Below are 25507 nucleotides of genomic sequence, written 5' to 3' on the forward strand. Positions count from 1 at the left end.
TTTGTTTTGCTGACACAAAATAAGGACAAGGGAACTTCACTATTTCGCCAGTTGAGGATGGCTCTTCTCCCCCCAGTCCAGATTTCTCTGGGAGGACCAGAAGGGTCAGCTTGGTTTGATCGACTCCATGTTGTATTTTTTTTCCCCTGGAATATTGTCTCTGTTGAAAACTGGCTTCACAAAGAAGGTGGCAGCAGGAAAATTTCAGAATCCAAAGTTTAAAATAAGTCTTGGGCAGTGTGGGGTTATTGTCTGTCTCTGAGGGGGATCATCCAGTGTCTGAGGCCTGGGGACAGAGGCAAAGTCCCCAGCCGCCCATCCAGGAGATGTCACTCAGTAGCGTCTGGTGTCCTGCCCTGTGCTCGCCCAGGATGACGGTGGGTAAGGAGCAGCAGGTCACAGGGGCCCCCTGACCCTCTGGGAGACAGAGCTCTCCCTGGGCAGACCCAGGGCTGAGGGTCAGCGGCCAGGGGAGAATCAACGACTGTCCCCGCCTGTGGTCCCTGAGGTCCTGGGGCAGGGATGCAGGAGGCAGCCAGTGTCACGAGACGTCCCCGTCCCCAGCCAGGCTGGGCGCCTGGCTAAGCGAGGAGAAAGACGGTGGCCTGGCCCCTGCGCCTGGTCTCACTTCCTCCCGGGCACCGCCTGGAAGGGGAGGAAGTGACACCCAGGGGAAGGCCTGGAGGTGAGGCCACCGTCACATTCAAGTTCAGGGTGCGACAGCTCAGTCTGCCCCCAACAGGCCCCACACTCAGCTCCCCTTCATGGGCCACGTCCCTTCTGAGAGTCACGCCCTGCCCTTTATAGGCACAAGGACCCAGAAGTTCCAGGGACACGTCCATGTTTAGGCCCCCGGATCCGGAAGTTCCTTAGGTACACGTCCACGTTTGGGCTCTCAATCCGGAAGTTCCTCAGTCCTCCATGTTTAGGCCTCCGGATCCGGAAGTTCCTCAGTTGCACGTCCATGTTTAGGCTCTAGGATCCGGAAGTTCCTTTGGTGCACGTCCATGTTGAGACTCTAGGATTCGGAAGTTCCTCAGGCGTCCATCTTTGGGCCCTCAGATCCGGAAGTGCCTCAGGCGTCCATGTTTAGGCCCCCCGGATCTGGAAGTTCCTCGGGTGCAGGTCCATGTTTAGGATCCTGGATCCAGAAGTTCCTCAGGTGCATGTCCATGTTTACCCCAGGATCCGGAAGTTTGTCAGATGCACGTCCATGTTTAGGCCCCTGAATCCAGCAATTTATTTTCTTACATTTCCTGGAAGGTAGAAGTCCAAGATCAAGGGGTCAGCGAGATGGGTTTCTTCTAAGGTTATTTTCTTGGCTTGATATAGTTTGGAGCTTCCGTGTCCTTCACAGACCTGGGTATTAAAGGCTTGATCCCACCTGGTGTGATTGGCAGGTGGTGGAGACTTTAAGAGGTGGGGCCCGATGGGAGGGCCTCAGGTGGGTCCTCAAAGGGGATCCTGGGACCCTCGCATCTCTGTCTCTTTTTGGCTTCCTGATCACAAAGTGATCACAAAGTTCTGCTCAGCTCTGCCCTCCTGCACAACCATGCACAACCATGATGTGCAAAACAACAGGGCCAACTGATCATGGACCGAAGCTCCCAAAAGTGTGAGCTAAAACAAACCTTTTTTCTTTGTAAGTTTTTTTAATTTTTTATTTCAGGCGTGTGTTATAGTGCTGGAAAGCTGACTAATACATCTATCTTCTCCCTGAGTGTTCAGTGGTCTTCGGTGTGTTTCTGCATCCCCATCTTCATTTTTATTTCATTTTAATTTTCTTTGCAGTGCTGGGGATGGGAAGCAATTCAGCTCCTAATGACCTTAATACCAGCATGGTAATTCTGACTAAAGCGCCATTTCATTCTGTTCTATTAAAGTAGAAAATGTTTCTGCAGTAGTTGTTACTAAGGGGTGCCGATTTGGGAAAGTCAGCATTCAGCGCCTGTTACACCCCAGGCCGGGTGCTGAGAGGACCCTGGTCCTGGGACATCCCCACCGTCTCAATGGCGCCCTCTAGTGCCTGCCTTTCCAAGCCCTCTAGCGACTTGTGGTCGGCTGCTCATCCCCAACCCAAAGGGAATGTGTTTAGGTCAAAGCTCTTGAGATGGGCAGATTATCCTGGGTTATCCAGCTGGGCCCGTGGACCCACAGGTTTTTCTGTGGTGCTGGGGATTGAACCCTGGGCCTTGTGCATATGAGGCAAGCCCTCTACCAACTGAGCTGTATCCCCAGCCCCCACAGGGTCCTTTTAAGAGGGAGACCAGAGGTCAGAGAGGGAAAGAGAGAGATGCTACTCCTCTTGCTTTGAGGAGGGACCTACAGCCAAAGAATGCAGATAGCCCCCCAAACCTGAAAAAGGCAAAGAAACAGGTTCTCCCCCAGATCCTCCTCCTAGGACCAGGGCCCTGCCATCTTGCTTTGTAAGACCCATTTTCTGACTTCGGACCTCCAGAAATGTTAAGGCAATAAACCTGCGTCATCTTAAGCTGTCTCATTCGCAGTGATTTGTTACAGCAGCTGCAGGAAACTCATACCTCTCACCAGATCTCTGAGGTGGGCCCTGTCATTATCCCCATTACGAGGTGTGAAAACTGAACAGTTCAAAGGACAAAGATTCCCCAGTGGGCGAGTTCAGATGGTGGGGCAGGCCTGTCAACCTTTGTGTCTGTTGTCCCAACGCTCCAGGCCACTCTTCCAAGGTCACCTTTCACTATTGACGATGGTGGGGTGTCCTGGGTCCCAGCCCTGCGCCCCCCGATGCCTGATGGAGTGACCTGTGGGTGCTTTGGTTTCTGCCTTCTCCAGCATGGCCAAGTATTTCCGGAACAACTTCATCAACCCCCACATTTACTCCAGAGGGATCGCCAAACTTATCTTCTGCTGGGACTTTACTGTCACGCACGAAAAAGCCGTGAAGCTGAAACAGAAGAGTCTGAGCACCGAGATAAGGGTGAGGCGTCTTTCCACAGGCATTTCCCCGCCCCCCCCTCCCCCGGCTCCGAAATGTCTACTTTTGATCAAGCAATAATCAATGACTTTTTTATTGCTCATGAGATTTGTTTAAAAAAAAAAAAAGAATAGAAACACAAAATAGCCATAATGCCTGGTTCTGGTGGTGATGTGGGGAGATGGACATTTCTGCATGACTCAGGGGCCTTCTACCCGGTACAGCCCTCCTGGAGGCCACATAGCACTTTATGTTAAAGTGTTCAAAGGCAGGAACTCCTGACCCTACAGCTCCAGGTTTAAAACTTTACCCCCGAGCAGTGGTTTTCAATTTAGAACATCTTCTCCCCTCAGAGGGACGTTTGGCAATGTCTGGAGACTTTTTTGGTGGCTACAATTGGGGACAGGCTACTGCTGGCATCCAGGGGGTAGAGGCCAGGGAAGCTGTTAAGCTCTCTGTAGTGCAGAGGATGTCCCCTTCCCCACACAGAATTATCTGGCCCCAAATATTAATAGTGTGGAGATGGAGCAACCCTGGTGTAAAGAAATAAACTTTTAAAAAAGAAATATTCAAAGCTGGGTGTGGTGGCACACGCCTGTCATCCCTGCAGCTCGGGAGGCTGAGGCCGGAGGATCACAAGTTCAGAGCCAGCCTCAGCAAAAGCCAGGCCCTAAGCAACTCAGTGAGACCCTGTCTCTAAATAAAATACAGAATAGGGCTGGGGATGGGGCTCAGTGGTCGAGTGCCTCTGAGTTCAATCCCCAGTACCCCTCATCACCCCCAAAATAAAAACATGCAAAAAAGAATCAACAAGCAGAATTCATCAGCAGAGGCTTTGACAAGAGGGTTGCGGGTGTTGGCTTCTTGCTCTGTGTGCGCACCCCGCCTCATTCGAGGAACACCTCTCTGTCCTGCATGTGTTTCCCTCAAGGTCAAAGTCACCATCTGTTCCTCCCACCGGTTCCTCTACCATGGAAACGGAGTTGGATGTGGGGATGGGGGTTCTTGGCTGTTTGGAGCTTCTCCCCGGGGCCTCCCACAATCCAGGTCCATCCCTTTGGATCTGGGCTGGGTGTGTCTCTGGGTGGGAGGGCCAGCGTGTCCCCATCGTCCCCCCCCCACACACACACGCACCAGCTGACAGCGGGAGGGACCTGGGGCTCAGCTGGCTTCCTGTGTTCCCAGGAGAACCTGTCAGAGATCCGACTGGAGAACACCAAGCTCACCTTCCACCAGCAGCTCACGCGCCTGTCTGCCCACGTGGCGGCCTGGCTGGTGTCCACCGGCATGGCCATCGCCTGCTGTGTCGCCGTCTATTACCTGGCCGAGTACAACTCGGAGGTAACCCGACGGGCGGGAAGGCCAGGGGCCCCGGCAGAGGAAGGGGTGGGAGGCTGGGGGGGACCAGGGTACGATCGATTGCACAGTCCCCCGGCTCCCTGGCTCCCGGGCTCAGCTGGGCACCTCGGCAGGGAGCCAAGGGTCTGGGCTGCTGCAGAGCTGGGGGCTGTGGCTGTGCACCCGGGATCCAGTGCTCATTTCCTCCTTCATCATCCCCTCCCACGGTGCCTGGCGCAGAGGGGATGCTCAGTGAGTCTGGCTGCATCTAGGTGCACGGCCAGGGTGAGAGGAAAGGTGTGCAGGGGTTACCCCAGCCCCGGCACCCTCCGTGATAAAGGGGTGCTATGATTTAGGCTCTGACCCTTGTCTTGTCTCCTGGGTGACCGTGGGGTAGGACAGGTTTTCTGTAGGATCCAGCTTGGTTCTCTAGGTACCAGGCTCCTTCTGTCGGGGTGCAGATCTCCACCTGTGGGCGCAGTTTGCCCTGGTTACGTAGCTTTCTTAAAGGCTTCCCATGGTTCTTGATATGAAGTCTAGGGCCGGGGATGGCTCAGGGAGACTTGCAAAGCGGGCATGGGACCCAGGGTTTGATCTGCAGCATTTCAAAAAAAGGAAAGAAGGAAATAAGGAAGGAAGGGAGGGAGAGGTAAAGGGAAGAAAATACAAACCGATTCTCAGGGCAGGATTCGTAGATCTTTGATGACCTGACTTTTGCCTGTGCCCCACCACCCCCGTATCTAGCGCCAACCATGCATAACGGTGCGTTCACAGATCCTTGAGTGTATTATGCTTCCTGTCACCTGGCACATTCCCCCCACCCCTGACCTTAGCCTGAATGTCACCTCCTCCGGGAAGCCTGCCCTCACCACCACCTGGACCCCCACTCGGCTGAGGAGGGCACCCCTGACTCTGCAGCCTTCCCCTCTGAGCCTGAGACGGACAGCTTTGAGGCCCCCTGCTGGTGTGTCTGTTTCTCCCAGCACCTGGCCCAAGACCTAGGACATAGTAGGTTCTCAACTAAATGGAGGAAACTGCAAAAGAGGCCAGAATAAAAAAATGTGGGGTTGTGTCCGTGCCCTGTTAAGGTCTGCTGTGAGGAGGGGAGGTGGGGTCCCAGTCCTGGGGCCCCTGGCAACGCCCACCCAGGGCACAAGCTGTGACCAGGCAGGTGTCTGTGGGAAGACTTCTGACTGTTGTCCTGAACAAAGGGGAGCAGCTTGGGGGAGAGAGAGAAGGCAGGAGTGAGGGAGTCCCAGGGCTTCGGCCTCTGAAGTGGTGGCCGCCAATCATCAGTCACTCCAGTTCCTGGGAGTGTCCCCAGCTGGGACCCCGGGAGCCCGGGGCTCCAGACACACTCCAGAAATGCACGGGGCGCCTGCGGACCGTCCTCAGCAGACGCAGGCTCAGACCTGGGGATGCTCAGAAGGGGACGCAAGGCGTCCCGTGGATCCACAGGACTCTGTTATCCCCAGACCTGCAGGGAGGACAGCTGGCCAAGGGGCGGCCCGGGCTGCGCCCTGAGCAGGTGCCAGGGTGCTGGGTCCCCTTGAGGAAGGTCCTCTCTCCCGCTCACACAAGGGGGCAGCGTGGGCCTGCGCAGGCACCCGCTCCTCCTAGGCCCGTTCTCAAGAGCAGGTGATTCCTAGCGAGATCCCCACGGAGAGGAAAAGAGACGTGAGTGGTCCCCTCTTGCCGTGGTACCTGCACACTCAGGCTTTTGCCCCACCTGCGAGAGCCACGTCCTCCATGTCCTGGGCGTCTTGACAAGAAGGCAGAATCCCATGATGGCTCTTGGAGCTTAGTCCCTGGGGCAGAAATGTCTGGGTTCGGGTCTTCTCTTTTCTTGCTGGTTGACCCTGGGCAAGTGTCTTTACCTCTCTGAGCCTCAGTATGCTTGGCACAGGTAGCTTCATAGCTGAGGCCAGAGGAGCCCCTTTTGGGGTTTTCCCATCGTGCTGGTCTTCCAGGTGAGGCAGAGAGGGTCCAGCGCACAGTGGGCATCTTGGCTGTCTCCTTACAGTTCCTGAGGACGCACCAGAACCCCGGAGCCGTGCTGTTACTACCCTTCCTTGTGTCCTGCATCAACCTAGCTGTGCCTCGCTTATACTCCATGCTCAGGCTGGTGGAGAGCTACGAGCTGCCCCGGCACGAGGTCTACATCCTCCTGGTCCGGTAGGTGTGTCTGTCGCACCCAACACCCGTCTCATTTCCAGGGAGCTGGAGGGGTTTGGCCCAAATATCATAGTTCAGTCCTCCAGAAGGGAGGGATTTCAAGAGTGAAGTGTGTTTATGTGGTGTGGGTTAAACAAACAAACAAACAAAAACCGGAAAAATATAGCTCAAAGTAATGGCTTACCTTTTCCAAAGGTTATAAGCCTGAGAATTAACATACATCTCAAGTATGACCTGTGCAGATGGGCAGGCAGTGCACTGCACAAAGGTTTCAGACTGAGGAATTGTGTGGGGACTGAAATCATCCAGGGTCAGACTGTGAGTCCTGGTACTTACTGCATCAGCAGGGATGAGGATGTACATTTTTTATAATTCAGCCACCCAGAGGTGGGAGGGGTGACACATTTTGGTGATTCCAACTCAGGCACCCTAGGTGCCAGAGGTGGCCCCAGCATTTTGATAAACAAAGGTTTGTACTGTCCAAATCCTGCCCTTTCACCTTCTTCCTGGCTGGTTCCCTGAATTGCTCCTGGTTATGGCAATAGGTTTGCACAAAGCAGTTCAAGTTTCTTTATGGATCACTTCCAGAGCACGTTCCTTACTGTGGCCTCTGAGGTCTGGCTCCTGACCAGCTCTTCAGCCTCATTTCCTACTCTCTCCTTCTTGATCACCATCTCCTCCCCCCCCCGGCCTCCTGGGTATTCACAAACACACCAAACTCTGTGCTCACCCCTGGGCCTTTGCACGGGATGGTCCTCTCTGTCCAGAACACTCTTCCCACACATAGCCACGTGGCCCGCTTCCTGACTCTGTTTGGACTTCTGCTCAAATGTCACCGACTCAGAGATTTTCCCTGACGCCCCATTAAGTGGGTATAGAGGGGGACATAGAGGGTTCACCGCCACCTCATAATCTTGCATCTTAGGCGAGATGGGCATAAAATGTAATTTTACCTGATGGTGGGATTGTGAGCCGTGGGTGGACTCACTATTGCCATGGGAGGTGAAATCGGATAGCTTGGAGATGTGACAAATGAGAGTGTATCAGTCAGAATGCATTCGTTTATGCCCCAGTGACAAGAACGACAAAACCCCAGAGTTTAGTGGCTTGGAACAGGAAGGCTTCTTCTTGCCCAGGCTCCATGTGCTCTGCGTGTGGCAGGGAGGCTGGTTCTGCTCCTGTCAGTCACTGAGGGCCACCTGCTGAGAGGGCTGCCATCTTGAACATCGCTGATTGCCATTCCAAAGGGGAGACGTGGCTTCCGGGGATCTCAATGGCAGCCACTGCTGCAGCCCAGAAGTGACACATAATGGATCGGCTCACAGCATACTCACGGGAACTAGCCACATGGCCCCACCCATCCACAGGAGGGCAGGGATGTCCATCCTCCCAGGTGCCCCAAAGGAAGTGTTGGCAAACAGCACGGAGTCTGCCATGGAGGGAAATGATGGTTGTTTTCTCTTCTGTTATTTAGAAACATCTTTCTGAAAATATCCATCATTGGAATTCTTTGTTACTATTGGCTCAACATCGTGGCCCTGTCTGGTGAAGAGGTGAGATTTCCACCATGTTCTCCCTTCAGTTGGGTCTCTTGGTCTTTGACCTCAAGGGAGGACATAAGTCTCTCCAGAGCATCATGATCCTAGTTGACATTAATCTCTTCAGCTCTCTGTCTTTCTTCTTCCCTGGGCTCCCAAAAAACACTGCTATGTCCAGATGCAAACCATCTCACATGAACATGGCACCCTTATCTTCTCACCCTGACCATCAAAGAAGTTCAAAATCAGCCCTCCAAGTTAGGCTGGTGAGAAGGATACCACATTATAATTCTATTCACCATTGATCCATCCACTCACAGTTCATCCATCCATCTATCCATCCATCCATTCATCTATCCATCTATCTACCCATGTGTCCATTCATCCATGTGTCCATCCATCATCCATCTACCCATGTATCTGTCCATTCATTCATCTGTGTCCATCCATCCATCCATCCATCCATCCATCCATGTGCCCATCCATTCATCTATCATTTATCCACCCAAATCCACTCATCCATTCATCTATGTGTCCCTCCAGCCTTCCTTTCTTCCATCCGTCCATCCATCCATCCATATGTCCATCCATCCATCCATCCATCCATATGTCCATCCATCCATCCATCCGTCCATCCATCTGTCCACGTGCCCATGCATTCATCCATCTACCCATCCTTGAGCTGTGAACCCAGAACTTCCCTCTCCCACTTCAGCCAAACCTAAAAGCTCCCGGTCTATCAGCTCCTACCGCTGACTCCCGCAGAGTTGACTAGTTTCACACACTCAGGTTTCCTGTTTCCAGAGCTGCAGCAACAGTTCAGTCAATCACAGGTCACTTTCTTAAGCAGGTGTCCACTGATGCTCTGTGAGGTCACCAAGCCCAAGGAAGGGGAGCATCCTTAGCCGTCGATGTCTCCCACCTCCTGAAGAAACGATTATCCCTGACTGAGAAATGGGACCCGGAGGGGCGGGGGGCGGGGGGAGATGAAAGGTTTTAAAAGCAGAGATCCTGAGAAGGAGGAGGAGATGGGTTTATGTGGAAAGCAGGACTTAAAGGCGAGGGAGGGACCCAGAGAGAGAGAATGGACACCCCTGGAATCGAACCTGGCTGCGCTGATCGCAGACAGTGGGTCTGTCTTTCTGGGTGCACAAGGACTCAGTCCACCTGAGCCACCAGCTGTGTCCCACGGAGCACAAGGAGCAGGAACGGAGCAGAGGGGCTGAGCTGGGCCATGTGCCCACCCCCACCCCCGACCCCTCTGTGCCTTGCAGTGTTGGGAGACGCTGATCGGCCAGGAAATCTACCGGCTCCTCCTGATGGACTTCGTGTTCTCTTTGGCGGATTCCTTCCTGGGGGAGTTTCTGAGGAGGTGAGTATTTGCTGGTCATGAATACATACCTGTGTCTGTACCTGACTCTGTGCCTAAAGCCTGGGTCCTCCTTATGGATTTGGGAAATAGCACTCATTTAACAGCGGTAAACACTGACTAAATTTTTGTTGTTTGGTGGGGACTGTAGCTCAGCGGTAGAGTATTTAGCTTGTGCAAGACCCTGGGTTCTAACCCCAGAACCAAAAAAAAAAAAAACCCAAAAAAACCACTTTTAGTTTAGAAGAGTTATTTGAACTGGGGAGTGCTGAGTTTATCTTGTTCAAGGTTTAATAAGCCAAAAATGATATAAAAAAGATAATAGGTGGGATATGTTAATAATTCAGGTAACTAAAATTCTCTAGAATTATTTAAAAACCATTTTAGTAGTACCCCACTCGACTGCACTGTATTAATTCCACTTGCCCCTCGATTATTTTTTCAAACACATGCTGATACTTGGAACTAACGACTTCATCCTAACCTGGGGAGGGTCTCTGCATCTGATGGTCCTGGCCCCTGAGGGTCTTTGGCGGGCGGGAGTGGTGGTTTGGGGACTGACCTCAGGACACTTTCACAGGATCATTGGGAAGCGGTTCATCACAAGCCTTGGCTTACAGGAATTTGACATTGCCAGGAATGTTCTAGAGCTGATCTATGCACAAACTCTGGTGTGGTAAGTCTGTTGACCCTGACTGAGGAGGACTTGGCGTTTCATTGTGGGGGAGGGATCCCAAATTGTCCCCGCTCCCAGATAATTCGTCCGTGTCAATGAATTTAATTTAGCCAGGACTTTGGTGTTTAGGAGGCCTGTTAGGGAACCCGCTGGCAATTTGGAAGCTTACAAACCCATTATTTCAATCTGCAGGTTTCCTTTGTGCAAGGTAAAAGGTCGAGATAACAGAACCTGCCTCACAGGGTTTCAGGGAGGATTAAATGAGAAAATTAAATGAGAAAATGCACATGCTCAGCGCTTAGTGAGCACCTCACTCAGAAAGATTTTATAAGTGGGAATATGATGACCACTGTTATTTATTTATTTGGGTGCCAGGGATAGAACTCAGGGGCACTCGACCACGGAGCCCCATCCCCAGCCCTGTTTTGAATTTTATTTACAGACAGGGTCTCATTGAGTTGCTTAGGGCCTCCCTCGCCAGAGGCTGCCTTTGAACTCGAAATCCTCCTGCCTCAGCCTCCCGAGCCGCCAGGATTACAGGCGTGCACCACCTCACCCCGGCGACACTGTTATCTTTATGAGCACTCTTTAAAAAATTGTGAAAATTCATAGCAAGTATGATCACATGGTTGTGTGACCCATCTTCAGAACCTTCTCATCTGGCAAAACTGGAACAACTCTGTACCCAGTATCCGCCACTCCTTTCCTGCTCCTCCTAGTCCCTTGGCAACCCCTGATCTACTCTCTGGTTCTGTGAATCTATGTTACACCATCAAAAAAAAAAAAAAAAAGTGGAGTCAAATAATATTGATTTTTTTTTTTTTTTTTTTTTGTCCACGGGTTGCATTTCCCTGCCAAAGCTGAACAATAGCTCCTTGTGTGCAGAAGTCCACATTTCATTTATCCATTCACCTGTCCACCACACGTGGCTGCCACCGATTGGCAACTGTGAATAGTGCCATTCTGAACACAGGTGTGCAGTTACCTCCTTGAGATCCTTCCCCCACTCCTTTCGCACATAGGCCAAGATGTGAAATTGCTGGATCCTGAGGGTACTCACAGGCACTCCTAAGTTTTTTTTGTTTTGTTTTGTTTTTTAACAAATAATGACACAGGGAATATCATAATATAACTGGTTTCTTTTACTGCACAACCGGGGATGGAAGCCAGGGCCTCACACAGGCTAAGCAAGTGCTCTACCACTGAGTTACATCCCCAGCCCCTTTTATTGTTTTATTTTGGGACAGTGTCTCACTAAGTGGTGGAGGCTGGCCTCCCACTTGCGGTCCTCCTGACCCAGTCTCCTGAGTCACTGGGATTATAAGCACGCACGATTGCACCCAGCCTAATGATGAATTGTAAAAGAAGATGATATAATAACAGAAAAGGGAGTGCATGTTATGGCTGAAGGGAGATAAGGTGAGGAACGTGTTTCCCAAGCTTTACCCTTTTACACTCTCGTCTTGCCAGTCTAACCTGGCTTCTTTGGGGGGCACATTGCCACATCATCTGATTTATTATCTACCTAGTATTTTTTTTTTTGGAATTGTTTGCCTTTTTTTTTTTTTTCCTAAACTCAAATACATTTTTAAAGGAGTCCGCCAGTGCTAGTTGACGGAAATCACAAACTAATTGGAAAAAATTAGAACCATCCCACCCTGAAGGTCTTTCCCTTGGAGCCAGACCCTGCTGTGTGCCCAGGCTCCGGTTTAAGGCCTCATCCTGTTCTGGAAACCTGGGGGTTAGCGGTGGGTAGAAATTAAAGACATTCTAGCACCAAACTGATTTTCTTCCTGGGCACCAGGAGCGCTGGGGGAGAGCTGGAAAGAGGTGTACCCCCAAGCCTTGTCACCTGTACCCCCAAGCCTTGTCCCTGCAGGACCTTGGGCCTTGATTCCCTCATTTAGGACACACCAGGTTGGGGCTGCCGAGGGCCAGTGGGGGCGTTGGTGGCGTGGAGTCGCTTGGCAGAACCTCCCCAGAGCTGGAAAAGGAGCAGCTGGGGACCCTGATTCACGGTCCCCTCCACCCATCCACCAGGGCCGTCATGGCGGGTCCCAGAGCCCAGTGGCTCCAGCCATGGAGACTTGTTCTCTCAGGACTCTGGAGGCAGGAAGCCCAAGATCAAGGTGCTGTGGGCAGGGCTGGTTCCTTCCGAGGGCCAGGAGAGAAGGACCTGCCTGTCCCAGGTCACCACCTCCCTGGGTGGTGGTCCCCCTCTAGGCTTGTGTTTCATCTCTTCTGTGAAGGACACCAGCCCACCACGGTGACCTCATTTCAACTTAGCTCCCTCTTTACGGACCCTGTCTCCAAAGACAGGCACGTTTCGAGGTCCTCGAGGTCGGGACTTCACCTGTGAATTTTGTGGGGACGTGACTGACCCCTTCTCTCTGCGCCACCTCGTGGGTCCCGACTCCTGGCCCCGCCCCTGGCTCTGACTCTTGCCTTTTCAGGATTGGAATGTTCTTCTGTCCTCTGCTCCCCTTCATCCAGATGATCACCCTCTTCACCATGTTTTACGTCAAAAACGTGAGTCAGCCTGAGGTCACAGCCCCCCACCCCCACCCCCAGGGCTTCGCTGGGTCTCCTGGGACAGGGAGGTGGCTGGATCTGGGGGTGGGGGGCGCGACAAGGGATCAGGCCCTCCCCAGGCGGGGTCCCTCGGCTGCTCCTCTGGTGCACATGGGAGGGGACGGCACCTGTCTCCGCAGATCAGCCTGATAGTGAACTTCCAGCCCCCGAGCAAAGCCTGGCGGGCCTCCCAGATGATCACCGTCTTCATCTTCCTGCTCTTCTTCCCGTCCTTCACGGGGGTGCTGTGCACGCTGGCCATCACCATCTGGAGGTGGGGGACGGTGGCCTCGGGTTTGCTTCCCAGGGCAGGTTTTATAGGTTTTATTATTATCCAGACACGGTGAGGCCGGGGGATCAAGAGTCAATAACCAATAACCAATAACAGGGCAATAACCAATAACATTGGTTATTCCCCGTTCCCAGGAGGAGGGGACGCCCTGTGTCATGGGGGGACACACAGAGAAGCAGCAGGGATGGGGGGGGGTACGGATAAGCACCTATACTGTGGTTTCCATGGTAAGGAACAGGCAAGCCAGGGCAGGTAGGATTAGGATTGGCTCCGGGGCCCAGGGCTGTCCTAAGTGGTCTGGTACCTGGCCGCGGAGTGACTGGGGCAGGGGAACCGAGGTCCAGAGACAGGAGTCTGATAAAGGAGTGGGTTGCAGTGTGGGCTCTGGATTGATGGGTGCAGCAACCCATCCTGGGTGTACCATCCCAGGACCCAGGAGGCCCCTCCCCACACAGGCACGGTGCTCCCTTTGCCTGGCTCCTCCCAGTCCCTTTGCCTGGGTTCCTTCTTTCCAATCTCCGACTCTCAGCTCCAAGCCTGTCTCCTCCATCCGACCCTCCCCATCATCCGTGTGTACCTGATGGACCTTCCCACCCTCCTCGGTCCACACCTCCCCCCACCCCTCTCTCTCAGGCCTGAATTTCTTTCCATCATCCCACCACTCAAAGTCAGAAATGCCTTTGTCTAATTACTCATGGATTTGTCCAACGTTCCCACTCGAATGAATGGAAGTCCAAGAGGGAAGGACGAGGTCTGTCTTGTTTAATATAGAATCCCCGGGCCTACCAGCCCAGTACCTAGGAGAAGTCAAATAAACCTTGGTAGAAAGAATGAAGGAAAGGGGTGGGGGGTTGACCTGGGGGATGCAGGTGAAATTGGAGCCACCTGGGACTCAAGCAGCTTCCGGGCATGTTGCAATGTCCTCCTATCAGAGCCCACTGGTCTCTCCCTCTCCTCCTTATTGCCCTCTGGTTTCTGCTGGTGCAGAACTGACTGCCCATGACAGCCAGCTTCAGCCCCCAGAGCTAGCAGGCTTGCCTCTTGGGGTTTCCTAAATCGATTTCCCAAGAAAGCGACTCTCTGCCCACATTTACTTCTTCAATCCAAGGTACCGCAGAGATCACTGCCTGTTCTTTGAATTGACCTCTGTTGGGTCAGGTGGTACCTTTGGTCCTAGAACCAGTCATTCCAGAGGAGCTGTGAGCCAGAGGGCTTCTTCTGGAAGGGGAGGAGTGTGGGGAGAGAAGGCAAGACCTGCGGTTTCCAGTCGCAGAGCCTAAAAAGGACCCTTGCTAGCAGGGCGCTGCCGTGCACATCTATAACCCCAGTGGCTCGAGAGGCGGAGGCAGGAGGATTGCGAGTTCAAAGCCAGCCTCAGCACCTTAGTGAGGCCCTTAGCAACTCAGCGAGACCCTGTCTCAAAATTAAAAAAAATAATACTAATAAAAAGGGGCTAGGGATGTGGCTGAGCGCCCCTGGGTTCAATTCCCAGTATCAAAACCAGCAAAGCAAACAAACATCCTGGTTCTAGAATGCCCACCCCTGAGTCTGGTGCCAGAGATGTCTTTCCACCCTGGTTTTTCCAGACTGAAACCTTCGGCCGACTGCGGCCCATTTCGAGGCCTGCCTTCCTTCATCTACTCTGTCTACCGCTGGATCGACACCCTGAGCGGGCGGCCCGGCTACCAGTGGGTGGTGTGGATCTATCACAACCTCATCGGCAGCGTGCACTTCTTTTTCATCCTCACACTCATCGTGTTGTAAGTGGGGTGCCTCCAGGAACCAGGGGGGAGGCCAAGAGCTGCTGGGGAACCTGTCATTGGCACAGGATGAGCCCAGCCCTCGGGGCTCTGGTTGCAAAGCAGAGACCTTCGGCGTAGCTTTGTGTTTGGGATGGTCCCGACTCCACCTCTGAATGCGTAGTTTTCTATTTTATTTTTTATTGGTTTATTTGTTTGTGGTGCCGAGGATGAGAACCCAGGGCCTTGTGTATGCCAGGCAAGCGCTCTGCCAGCTGAGCTATGTCTCCAGCCCTGGTAGTTTTTTTAAAAAGAGTTCTTTGAATATCTTCTCTGAGTTTTTTGGTCCCCAAGGTATATAAAGAGAGCAATATCCACTTTGCCCCTTTCGAGAGATGATAAGAGAATAAAATGAAAAGAAGGATATGAGATCTTAGGAAAATCATAGGTATGATTCCTTCTGGGATTGTGATATGGAAAAAAATGGTTTGGGCATTATTTGCTACATTAGGAAATTTATTTATTTATTTATTTTAAAAAGGTCCATTTCTGGCTTCTAGTAAAAAAAAAAAAAGTAGGTTTGTTACCCCTGTGCCTATTTTCCTGCACAGAGTAGTTGGTTGGTTGATTATGGCAGTTGCTGATGAGAAGCTTGACCTTGGTGTCATTTGAGATGGCAGCTTCTTGTTTTTCTTTTTATCTTTTAATATTATTTTAGTTGCCAGTGGATCTTTATTTTTATTATTTATATGTGGTGCTGAGAGTCGAAGCCAGGGCCTCCCACACGCCAGGCGAGAGCTCTACCACTGAGCCCCAGCCCCTGCCCAGGATGGCACCTTCCTGTACAGAGAGTCAGGACTCAAAGGCACCGAGTCCCGGAGCCAGGTGGTGTGGACAGTGTGGGGTGATCCCTCCACTTCACAGAGGGAGGTGATGAGATTTGCAGAGATGGGGTGACCTGCAGAGTCAGGTTCCGGGCCCCTGGGCCTGTTAGTGGCAGGAGAGGCTAGAACCGGGTCTCCCGGTCCCCACTTACGCCTTCCCTCCCCGGCACCACGTTGCCACTGGCTTCCTGACCACGCTGAGTTCTCCTGGTGGCTTTGCTCCTGTCCCCTTCTAACTGACTGGGTTTGTGTTCTTTGCAGTCACACTTCTGACACCAAATGTGTGTGTGTGTGTGTGGGGGGGCTTTCCCCTTCACACCAACCAATTCTTTAACTCCCCAGACACCAGCTGGGTGTGCTACAGTTTACTTCAGTTCTGACATTCATGTCACACTCCCCAAGGTTTCAGTCCTATGAGTCCACCACCGCTTCAGACGCTGCTCCCAAGACCCAGGGGACCTGCACTTCGGACCGACCGGCTATCAATTTGAGGGTTCCCCACAGCCCCCTCCTCAGATTTGATAATTTGCTAAGATGACTCACAGAACTCTGGAAAGTACGATTACCAGTGTAGGATAGAGACGGTAACTCAAGGAGAGCCAAGTGGAAGAGATGTCAAGGACAAGGTGTGACGGAGGGGGTGGCATGGTGACTCCACGTCCACTCCTAGGCAGGCATGCTTGATGATGAAATCTTTGGTGTTGAACTTGATTTCCAGCCATTCTGTCCTGCCCGCGGTCACAATGTCCTGCCAGTGGTCACGAGGGACAGGCGCTGAAAGGTCCAACCCTTTCATCATGCCTTGGTCTTTCAGGTGGCTGCCCTCCATCCTGAAACCATCTGGGGGCCTTCGACAACCAGACATTTCATTTACATTTAAAGGACACTCTGGAGATGCCAAGGAATTTAGTGTTGGTGTGCCAGGGACAAAGATTAGATAGGTAGATGGACAGACAGACAGACATCTGGGAGTTGTTAGAAAAGCAGAATCTGATCTCTGTCCCAGAGCTACTAAATGAGAATATGCATTTGAACACAATCCCAAGAAATGTGCATTCCCTGAAGTTTGAACAGCACTGTCCAAATCCACAAGCTCGAGATGCATCTTGGAACCATGCACATGTCTGACCGCATGCCCAGAGACATGCAACTCACGGGTCTAAAAACCGGCCACGGCGTGGGTCTCATTTGCACCTCCCAGGTAGTCCCATGTGCAGCCCGGTGAAGAACCATTACTCTATTGCATTTAGCCTGAAACTCACGGTGATCGGAACTTTCAGGAACACAGTGGAGTCAAAACCCATTTGCAAGCAAATATTCCAGTCCCCTTGTACCCAGTTGGCATTTGGAGCCTGCAACTGTCACCCTTTCCCTTCTTCTCTTCCAGAATCATCACCTATCTTTACTGGCAGATCACAGAGGGAAGGAAGATTATGATCAGGCTTCTCCATGAACAGATCATTAATGTAAGTCTCACTGGGCCCTGTGTCAGCCTTCTCCTTTAAAACCCTTCATAATAGACATTTCCAAACATACTCCAAAACAGAGACAGTAAATAGTACAATGAACCCCCATAAGCCCACCATCCAGCCCCGGCAACCATCAATCAACCTTTGGAAACTCTCATTTCATCTATACTACATCTTCCCTGCAAATCTCTGCATTATTTTAAAGCAAATCTTAGGCCTGGCATTATTTTTTCTTTATCTGTTTAAAATTTTATATGCATCTCTTTGAGATAAAAGACTTTAAAAACATACCCACAATATCCTCATTGCACCTAAAAGAAAACCTTACCAAGAATTGACTGTGATCATCTAATACCCAATGTCAAGCTTCCCCACGGTTCCTTCCAGAGTCTTTTTGCATCATAGATGAGCAACACTGTTCACTGTAGCGTATCTGCTGTTTCCTTTGTGAGCCGGTGACTGATTGGGAGCCACAGCTGGATGCCACTGCCCTGCATTACAAGAGAGTATTGAACCAAATCTCACTAGCCTGGGAAAAGAGCAAAACTCCAACTCTGAAGTTCAGATTCTACTGAATATGCATGATTTTCACACTGTAGTAAAGTTGGAAAATCACAAGTCAACATCTTCTTGGGGACCCTCTGTACTTCATGGGTGTTGCTGTGCCCCTCTGTGACATCCCCTTCAGATAGACAATGTCTGACTGTCTAATTTCTGTGATGTTAAGAACGATTGCTGGTCAGAGCTTCTTCAGCCCCATGGATCTATGATGGAATTCCCATCAACCTTTCAGCTAATGGATTTAGTAGGCTTTGACGTGTGTGTGGCCTAGAAGATCCATTTATATCATAGAGATAATAGAGATAAGCCTAGTAATTTTACCATTCCTCTGAGTGCACTTATTGACTGGAATTGTATTAACAAAGACTTCTTATCAATTATACAATTACCTTGAAATGCAGCACCTAGAGGAAAGTCAGGGTAAATACATGATTTGTTTCCTTTATTTACATTTTCATAATGTTGAGTCCACATCCTTGGGTATTAGTTGGCTAGAGCTGCTGTAACAAATACCACCAATTTGTTACAAATTTATTATCTCAGAAATTTATCATCAAGTCAGAAGTTCAAAATTAAAAAGTTGACAGGGTTGGTTCCTTCTGAGGCTGTGAAGGAGAATCGGATCCATGCCTCTGTCTTACTTTTGGTCACTGCTGGTCACCCTTGATGTTCCTTGGCTTGGGGTTTCATAATGCCAATCTCTGTCTCCATCGTTACAAGGACTTTTTCTCGATTTCTTCTCTTCTTTTCTAAGCACGTCTCATTGGGTTTAGGGTCTGTTCCAATTCAGGCTGATCTCATCCCACAATCCTTAACTTAATTGCATCTTCAAAGATTTTATTCCCAACTAAGGTCCTAGTCACAGGTCCTGGCATCTGAACTTGAACATATCTTTTTAAAAGGGGACACTATTCAATCCATTACACCTAACAACTTCCAAATACAGCCTACGGGGATTTTAAAATTATCATTATGAATGTAAAGTTTAAGTATAGGTTGATATCTTTAAATTATAGTCATTTTTTTAAACTTAGGGATCATTTTTATTTTTAATATTTATTTTTTCAATTGTAGTTAGGCACAATACCTTTATTTTATTTATTTATTTTTATGTGGTGCTGAGGATCAAACCCAGGGCCTCGCACGTGCTAGGCAAGCACTCTACTGCTGAGCCACAACCCCAAAATTGCAGTCATTTTTATGCTCAAAGAGTCTCATTATTTGCTAGGAAAAAAAAACTAAAGAATTGAATTAACTTCTGGGTTCTTTTGACATGACACCAGAAGTATTTGATAGGTTCCTTACTCTCCGAAAGAACCAGGTGTTCTAGGTTCGTCTTGGTTCATTTCCTGTTACAGAACAGGAAGCAGCTGTTCCTTCAAAGAGTCTTTGGGAAATGGTAGTTAGAGACTGTAGTCTAGGCACGAGGGTGCTTATTGATCCTGGGCTGATTTTCTGTCCTTCCAAGTACTAACATGGCTGTGATATAAGATCTTGTATCTAGACGTTTGGGAAAGAAACAGGACTCCCTAGTGTCTTGTCTACTTATCTGTGGGGTTTCAGATCATTTGAGTTTATTCTTTCAGAAGGTAAAGGAGGGGCGTGGGTTAGTAATGCTCCTTTTCCTCACCCCCAGAAGCTTTACCAATGCTCCTCTGATGCAGACCTCTAAATGTCTTGGGCAAATCTTATGCAGATCTCATCACAGGAAGGATTTGATTCTAAAGCCTTGGGTTTGTAAAGGCAGTGCCAGGTAAACTGGGGAGAGGTTTGGATGACGTCATTTGAAGGCAGCATGAGCATCACTACAGACGTTCCTGCTTGGGAGTCTCACCCAGAGGATGGACCTCAAAGGCAGGGATATCATCTCCAGAAGAACCCAGTCAAAGGCTTGGGAATAGACTTTGCAACAATCCTTCTCAAAGAATGACCACCGGCATAAAATGTTAGAAATACAAATTCCCGATACTTCCCTATTCAGGCAACACGTAACATTTACTGAGCACTTACATGATGGCTGGCATTGTTTTAAGTGATGAACCAAAAAAAAAAAAATATATATATATATATATATATATCATTGAATCCTAAAGAGGGCACATGCGTTTCTTTAAACTCCCCATTTTAAATTAGGGAAACCAAGGCCTTCAGATTGCATTGATTCATCCTTAATTGTAGGGTTAATACATGGAGAAACAGAAAACTCCAAAGTTTGTGTTCTTAAACACAATATCGTTTACCTCTCTGAATAAAAACTGATGGGGGAAAGCCTAGGAGTTTGCATTTTTGCACACTCTTAGGTAACTCTAGTTTATCCTGGAGAGTGGAGACAGCTGCTATAGGTCGGAGATCTCTAAACACGTTGACTACCTCCAAGACACCTGGAGGACTTGTTAAAAATTCCCAAGGACATTTTTTTTTCCTACAGAAGAATCTGAATTAATTAGTAGAAGAGGAATAAGAGAAAATAGCTTTGAAGCAAACAAGACCCAGGAGGAATATTCTACACATTTCCTGCTGCAGGGATTTTCAAGGAAGTGATTACACTCTCCAAGGAGAAGACGTGTTCCCTTCCTTAGTTCCTCTGTCCAATTTTGAATTGTTCATCTCCATCAACACAGAGATCAAGTGGACCAAGGAAACCCACTGGACAGCCTTTGGGACAGAGCCCCGAGCTCTGGCATTCTCAGCAGGAAGACAGGACCCGGCCAGGCAGTACCAGGCTGTAGAATAGGCTCTGGGGCAGGAGTGTGCCAAGAAGGGGGACACCGTTACAAATGCAGGTTCTTGGATCCAGAGTCAGAGACACCAACCATGGACCCAGACAGAATTCAGGCATAAGCAAGGCTTTATTTAGGGCCAGAAGTAAGACACAGCATCATCTGAGAGAGTTCGGCCGGCTCCAGCAGAGATCAAAGGTGCACAGTTCCATGGCAACTGTGGGGTGGGGAAGACTCAGTCTCTTGATGTCATCACATACGCAGAGGTGGGACCTCAGTTCACCTGTGCTCTTCTTCACGGAACACCTGTCTCGTGACTCTCCTAGCTCCACCTAGGGCTGTGCTTTTAACCATGTGAATAAGGTAAAGGTGACTTCAGGGACTATTCTACACCTGCGTGTGCCCCAATCCCCATTCCCCTTATCTTCGGGGAAAGTTTCTAATATTGCCATTTTCAGGATAGGGTAGCCCCACCTTGTTTGGTGGTAGCCGGCATTTCTGCTGACCACAGAGTCTCAGAAGGCTGAGCTCAGTTTCCCAGCTTCCCATCTCTGGTGGGTCACCTCACTCTCCTAGTCTTGAAGTCTTCTTGATCTTCTAACTCCTGATTTTCTGGCCTGGCTGAGAAACCCGCATAAGACTCAGAGCTCACTTGGCTGTCTTTTTTCCCCTGAGAGGTATTATCTTAATCCAGGGGATCCTGGCTGTGTCAATACCGAAACCTTCAGTTACTTCTAGTTCTAGGCTAGAGGAGGGTCTTGCCCAAGCCTGGAAGGGGAATTGCTTTGGAGGAGCCTCTTATAATGCAGGAGGGCTCTGGGGGTCCGGGTAGGGGGGTCACTGGCCTGTGAAATGCTTCTTTTCATCAAAAGAAAATATGGAAACAGTCTCCATCCCACTTGTGGTACCTTCTTTTAACCAATTTCTCTTTAATACTACACCATCATTCATTCCCCCATGGTTTGATTTTTGTTTTTGTTTTTCCTTCTTGGCAGGAGGGCAAAGATAAGATGTTCCTGATAGAGAAGTTGATCAAGCTGCAGGATATGGAGAAGAGAGCCAACCCCAGCGCACTGATCCTGGAAAGGAGGGAGGTGGAGGTGAGGCCAGAGGCTGCCCCAGGAGCTCAGGGATGCAGACTAGCCCTTTGTGAAAAGTGCATCTGGGAACTAGAGACCAAGCTGTTGGGGTCACATAAGGGCTCTTCACTTTCGATGTTTAAGCATTTCTGTGGTTTTTCAATTTAAAAAAAAAAATCAATTGATATCAGGTTCACTGGCACACTCCTGTGATCCCAGCAACTCAGGAGGCTGAGGCAGGAGGATCACAAGTTCAAAGCCAGCCTCAGCAACTTAGTGAGGCCCTGAGCAACTCCGGAAGACCCTATCTCAAAATGACAAATAAAAAGGGCTGGGGATGGGGCTCCGTGGTAAAGCATCCCTGGGTTCAAAAAAAATCAGTTGATCATTTAACATATTCCATGGTTGGCTTGTTCTAGATGCTGGATTATTGGGAACAAAACAAAGCCCCTGTCCTCACAGAGCTCACATTTGTTTTCTAAAACCTGCTGATGCAGAGGTATATCCTGCTGAGAAGAAAAGTACCCTGACATCTCATCCCACCATTAATGCTTCAGTGTATATTCTTCCAGATCTTCTTTCCCTGGGCACGGGCAATCACGCCTCTATCTACTGACACTTTATTTCATTACAAAAGTGAGGCCATATTATACAGATAGTATCATAACTCTACCACGATATACACCTAACACTGAATCTTGGATTATTTTATTCTGTACCTATTTAGCTATTTCATTTATTCTCAGGTGTTTTTTTTTTTTTTTTAATACTTAGAATAGTGTGTAACGAAGCACTTTTTGTTAGAATTATCTTAGGCGAGAATTGCTGCCACAGGTCATGCAATGTAATAATGCTAAGAGATATTGCTGTATTCTGCTGACTTTAGTCCTGCCAAGAGGGTATAAAGATGCAGAAAGCCCTGCTCCAATTCCAAAGCCTCTGCCCACTTCCTTGGTGCCCTGGAAAATACAGATAAATAGGAAATCCACCTTAATTCAAATGGAAGGTGTGATTTTGAAAGGTGTGATCTTTTTTAATATTTATTTTTTAGTTTTAGGTGGACACAATATCTTTATTTTCATGTGGTGCTGAGAATTGAACCCAGTGCCTCACACATGCTAGGCGAGCGCGCTATCCCTAGAGCCACATCCCCAGCCCGGAACGTGTGATCTTGACACTGTAATTTATTATCGGTATCGGTCGCATGTTAATACTGCCAGCATTATTTGGGGAAGGGATCTAGAGGCTCAACTCGAATCCTCTCGGCCACCAGTCATGTTTGTACCCTCGTCAACTTAGGTCCTAATATGACCCGGCACATTGTAATCACTCAGTAAATATCTGTGGAATGAATGAATGAAATCATTGTCCCTAAAAAGCAATACTTCTGTGGCCGAGGCTTGGTCTTAATCACCATTCCTTCGTTTTAAAGTAATGAGAAGTTCACAAAACACACCACCTGTGCTTCAAGACCCAGGATCTACCTTCTTTCCCAGTGACATGGTGGCCTTTTTCCTTTCTTTTCAGCAACAAGTGCCTTTGCATTTGGGGGAACAGGCTGCTGCTCCTGGTAAGCAATGGAACTGTCAGAGAGTCAGACACTAACTTGTCCCAGTTCACGACACAGCCCAAGGCAGAGGGTCACAATTGCTCTCTGGATCATGGGATGCAAAGGGGCTGAAGCAAAAATCCAAGGATAATTCTTGTTTTCTGTGTGTCCTGAGACGGGAGTTTGCAACGTCACCAGAACCTGGTTCCTCTCTGGGGTTCTTTTCCATGTTAGTTTTTTTTGCAAATAGTCTCCTCCTGATAATTGCAAAACCTTTTTTTATCAACCCCTCGTATCTCTTTGGGTTCAGTCTAGTGGGAAAGAGCAGGGGACCTGGAATTTTCCTGGCATTTCATTGGATCTGCTGGGGCAGTGCGCCCATCCATGAGCCAATCGCTGTGGCTTTGAAGATGTGGCGGTTTCCTTGGTCAGATCTGAGTGACGTGCTGCAGCTGTGGGTACAGCCATAGAGATGACAGGCACTGAGAGAGGGAGGGGTGACTTCCCAAGGAAGATCTGGGGTTGATGTCAGAAGGGGAACAAATGCTGGGGGGGGGGCGGGGGACAAACCCACCCTTTTGTCTTTTGTGGATAGCGTTTACTGAGACAGCATGGCGGGAATTCAAGGGAGGATTCCAGAAAGTAAAAGGGGGGAGATCAAGGAGGCCTGAGATCCATCTGGTCACTCCCTTACAGAGACAGGGCGGTGTGGGTTTGCACTGACCCCTCTCTCCTGTGTCCACCGCAGACCTGCGATTCAGGCGATCCTTTCAAGAAGAAAATCGAAAGGTGTGAGGATCCTCCTAAAGAGACACCCATCAAATGAAGAAAGAAGATAAAAGGGGGAACACTTCTTCCATGATACCTGGGCCTCTAGGAAGAGGAAGCCACACCTTAAGCAGGAACCGGAACTGACCTTCAGTGTAAATGCCAAAGTCAAATTGGGCCGCCTCTGCTACTTTTGAAACCCAACTGCTGATTTTTCAAGGTGGCCTGCTCCAGGATTTCCCAGTAAAGACTGTTGTGATATTGAAATGACCCCACAAAACCATGGTTAGAGATAATCTGGGAATAGTCCATTTTGTCTCCAAGAATTTTTGTTTGTTTGTTTGAACGATTGGTCCTTAGGAATCTCTCTTCCCAGAGTTCCCAGGACCTGGCAAAGGTTTACAAACTGGTGCTAAGAAAAGTGGCCCAGATTGAATAAAAACGTGATACTCAATCAGGGATACAAAGGGTCTGAATTGTGTAACTTGCATTTGTTGGTGATTTAGAATTAAAACATCCCCCATGTGACCCAAAGGTGCAATGAAGTCTTTCTCATATCAAGTACAAGAGCTTTGGGATTAGACCAGGGTAGGGAAGGTAGGGGAGAAAAGTTGCCCCCTAAGGTTTTACCCATGATCATCAGAATCTTAGGCTGCACCAATCATAAAATTAGTGGTGGTGTAGGGTGCATGTGTGCGCATATGAAATGAATGTGTGTGTATGATGATTTTTTTTTTTTTTTTTAGATTTGCCAAATGATTGACAAGGAGAACCTCTTTGATTGTTCTTAAAACCGAGGGGTTCTGGGCTGGGGCTGGGGCTCAGCAGTAGTGTACTTGCTTGGTATGTGTGAGGCACTTACTGTGTATAAATGAATAAAATAAAGATCGATCAACTAGAAGAATGTTTAAAAAAAATTAAAACTAAAACTGAAGGGTTCACTAGGCCTCACCTCCACTTTTTAATAGTACCATGGGCCAGGTGCGGTAGCACATGCCTATAATCCCAGTGACTTGGGAGGCTGAGGCAGGAGGATCATGAGTTCAAAGCCAGACCCAGCAAAGTGAGGCGCTAAGCAACTCAGGGAGACCTTGTCTCTAAATACAAAATAGGTCTGGGGATGTGGCTCAGTGGTGGAGGGCTCGTGAGTTCAATCCCTGGTACCCGATCCCCTCTCTGGGGTGGGGGAAAGACCAATAGCACCATGAACTACAGACCAAGCCTTCAATACATGGGACTTTGTAGGGGTGCTTGATTCTAATCATAGAGCTTTTTCTGTGGCCATTTAATTAGAGAACCTCTGTGGTTTTTAGGATGAATAGGGAGAGCTTCTTTTGAGTTTATGCAGGATCTGATCCTTCAAGTGGCTGCCGTGAAAACCAGTTCGTTTCTTATGAGGCAACGAGACATCGTGTGTGAAGTTCAATTATGAGGAGTGACTGAAGTAGCAAACAACTTGCATAGGTTTTTATAATCTTTGAATTGATGGCAAGTGTTAAGAATTAAGCTCATGCCAAATCAACGTTACGTTCTTATGCCACTTCTTGAGGAGGAAGTTCCAGTTTGAAGCAATTTGAAATTGTATCATTTCCTTCAAAAGGCAGGCCAGTGCTTAAAAAAAAAGATGGATGATATCTTAGAAAAAAGAATTAAGCTCTTTGACAGGCACGATCTTTTAGTATTGGCAGCATTTAAGAGTACCTCCCTAATTTTTAAAAATTGGGACTTTTCCATAGCATTTACATCTGACCCAACTGCTAGACAGAACCAAAGACAGGTGTGCTCAGGTGTGGACACAAAAGTTCTGAATCATGACTAGCGCCTTA

At 49.3% G+C, this 25507-nt stretch overlaps 1 protein-coding gene across 1 annotated transcript in view; it reads left to right on the top strand.

Annotated features, from left to right (window-relative positions):
* LOC113192361 (transmembrane channel-like protein 5) overlaps positions 1-23708 on the top strand; it is a 41671-nt gene extending 17963 nt beyond the window's left edge. The window contains exons 8-20 of the mRNA XM_077802685.1: positions 2812-2956; positions 4139-4294; positions 6315-6466; positions 7941-8019; positions 9279-9376; positions 9954-10049; positions 12503-12578; positions 12761-12894; positions 14499-14672; positions 16923-17001; positions 21281-21385; positions 22892-22934; positions 23662-23708. Coding sequence (XP_077658811.1) covers positions 2812-2956; positions 4139-4294; positions 6315-6466; positions 7941-8019; positions 9279-9376; positions 9954-10049; positions 12503-12578; positions 12761-12894; positions 14499-14672; positions 16923-17001; positions 21281-21385; positions 22892-22934; positions 23662-23708 — 1384 coding nt within the window. The remainder of the gene's footprint in view (positions 1-2811; positions 2957-4138; positions 4295-6314; positions 6467-7940; positions 8020-9278; positions 9377-9953; positions 10050-12502; positions 12579-12760; positions 12895-14498; positions 14673-16922; positions 17002-21280; positions 21386-22891; positions 22935-23661) is intronic.
* Positions 23709-25507: the final 1799 nt, after the last annotated feature.

The sequence above is a fragment of the Urocitellus parryii genome, chromosome 9 (assembly GCF_045843805.1).
Source record: "Urocitellus parryii isolate mUroPar1 chromosome 9, mUroPar1.hap1, whole genome shotgun sequence".
NCBI lineage: Eukaryota > Metazoa > Chordata > Mammalia > Rodentia > Sciuridae > Urocitellus > Urocitellus parryii.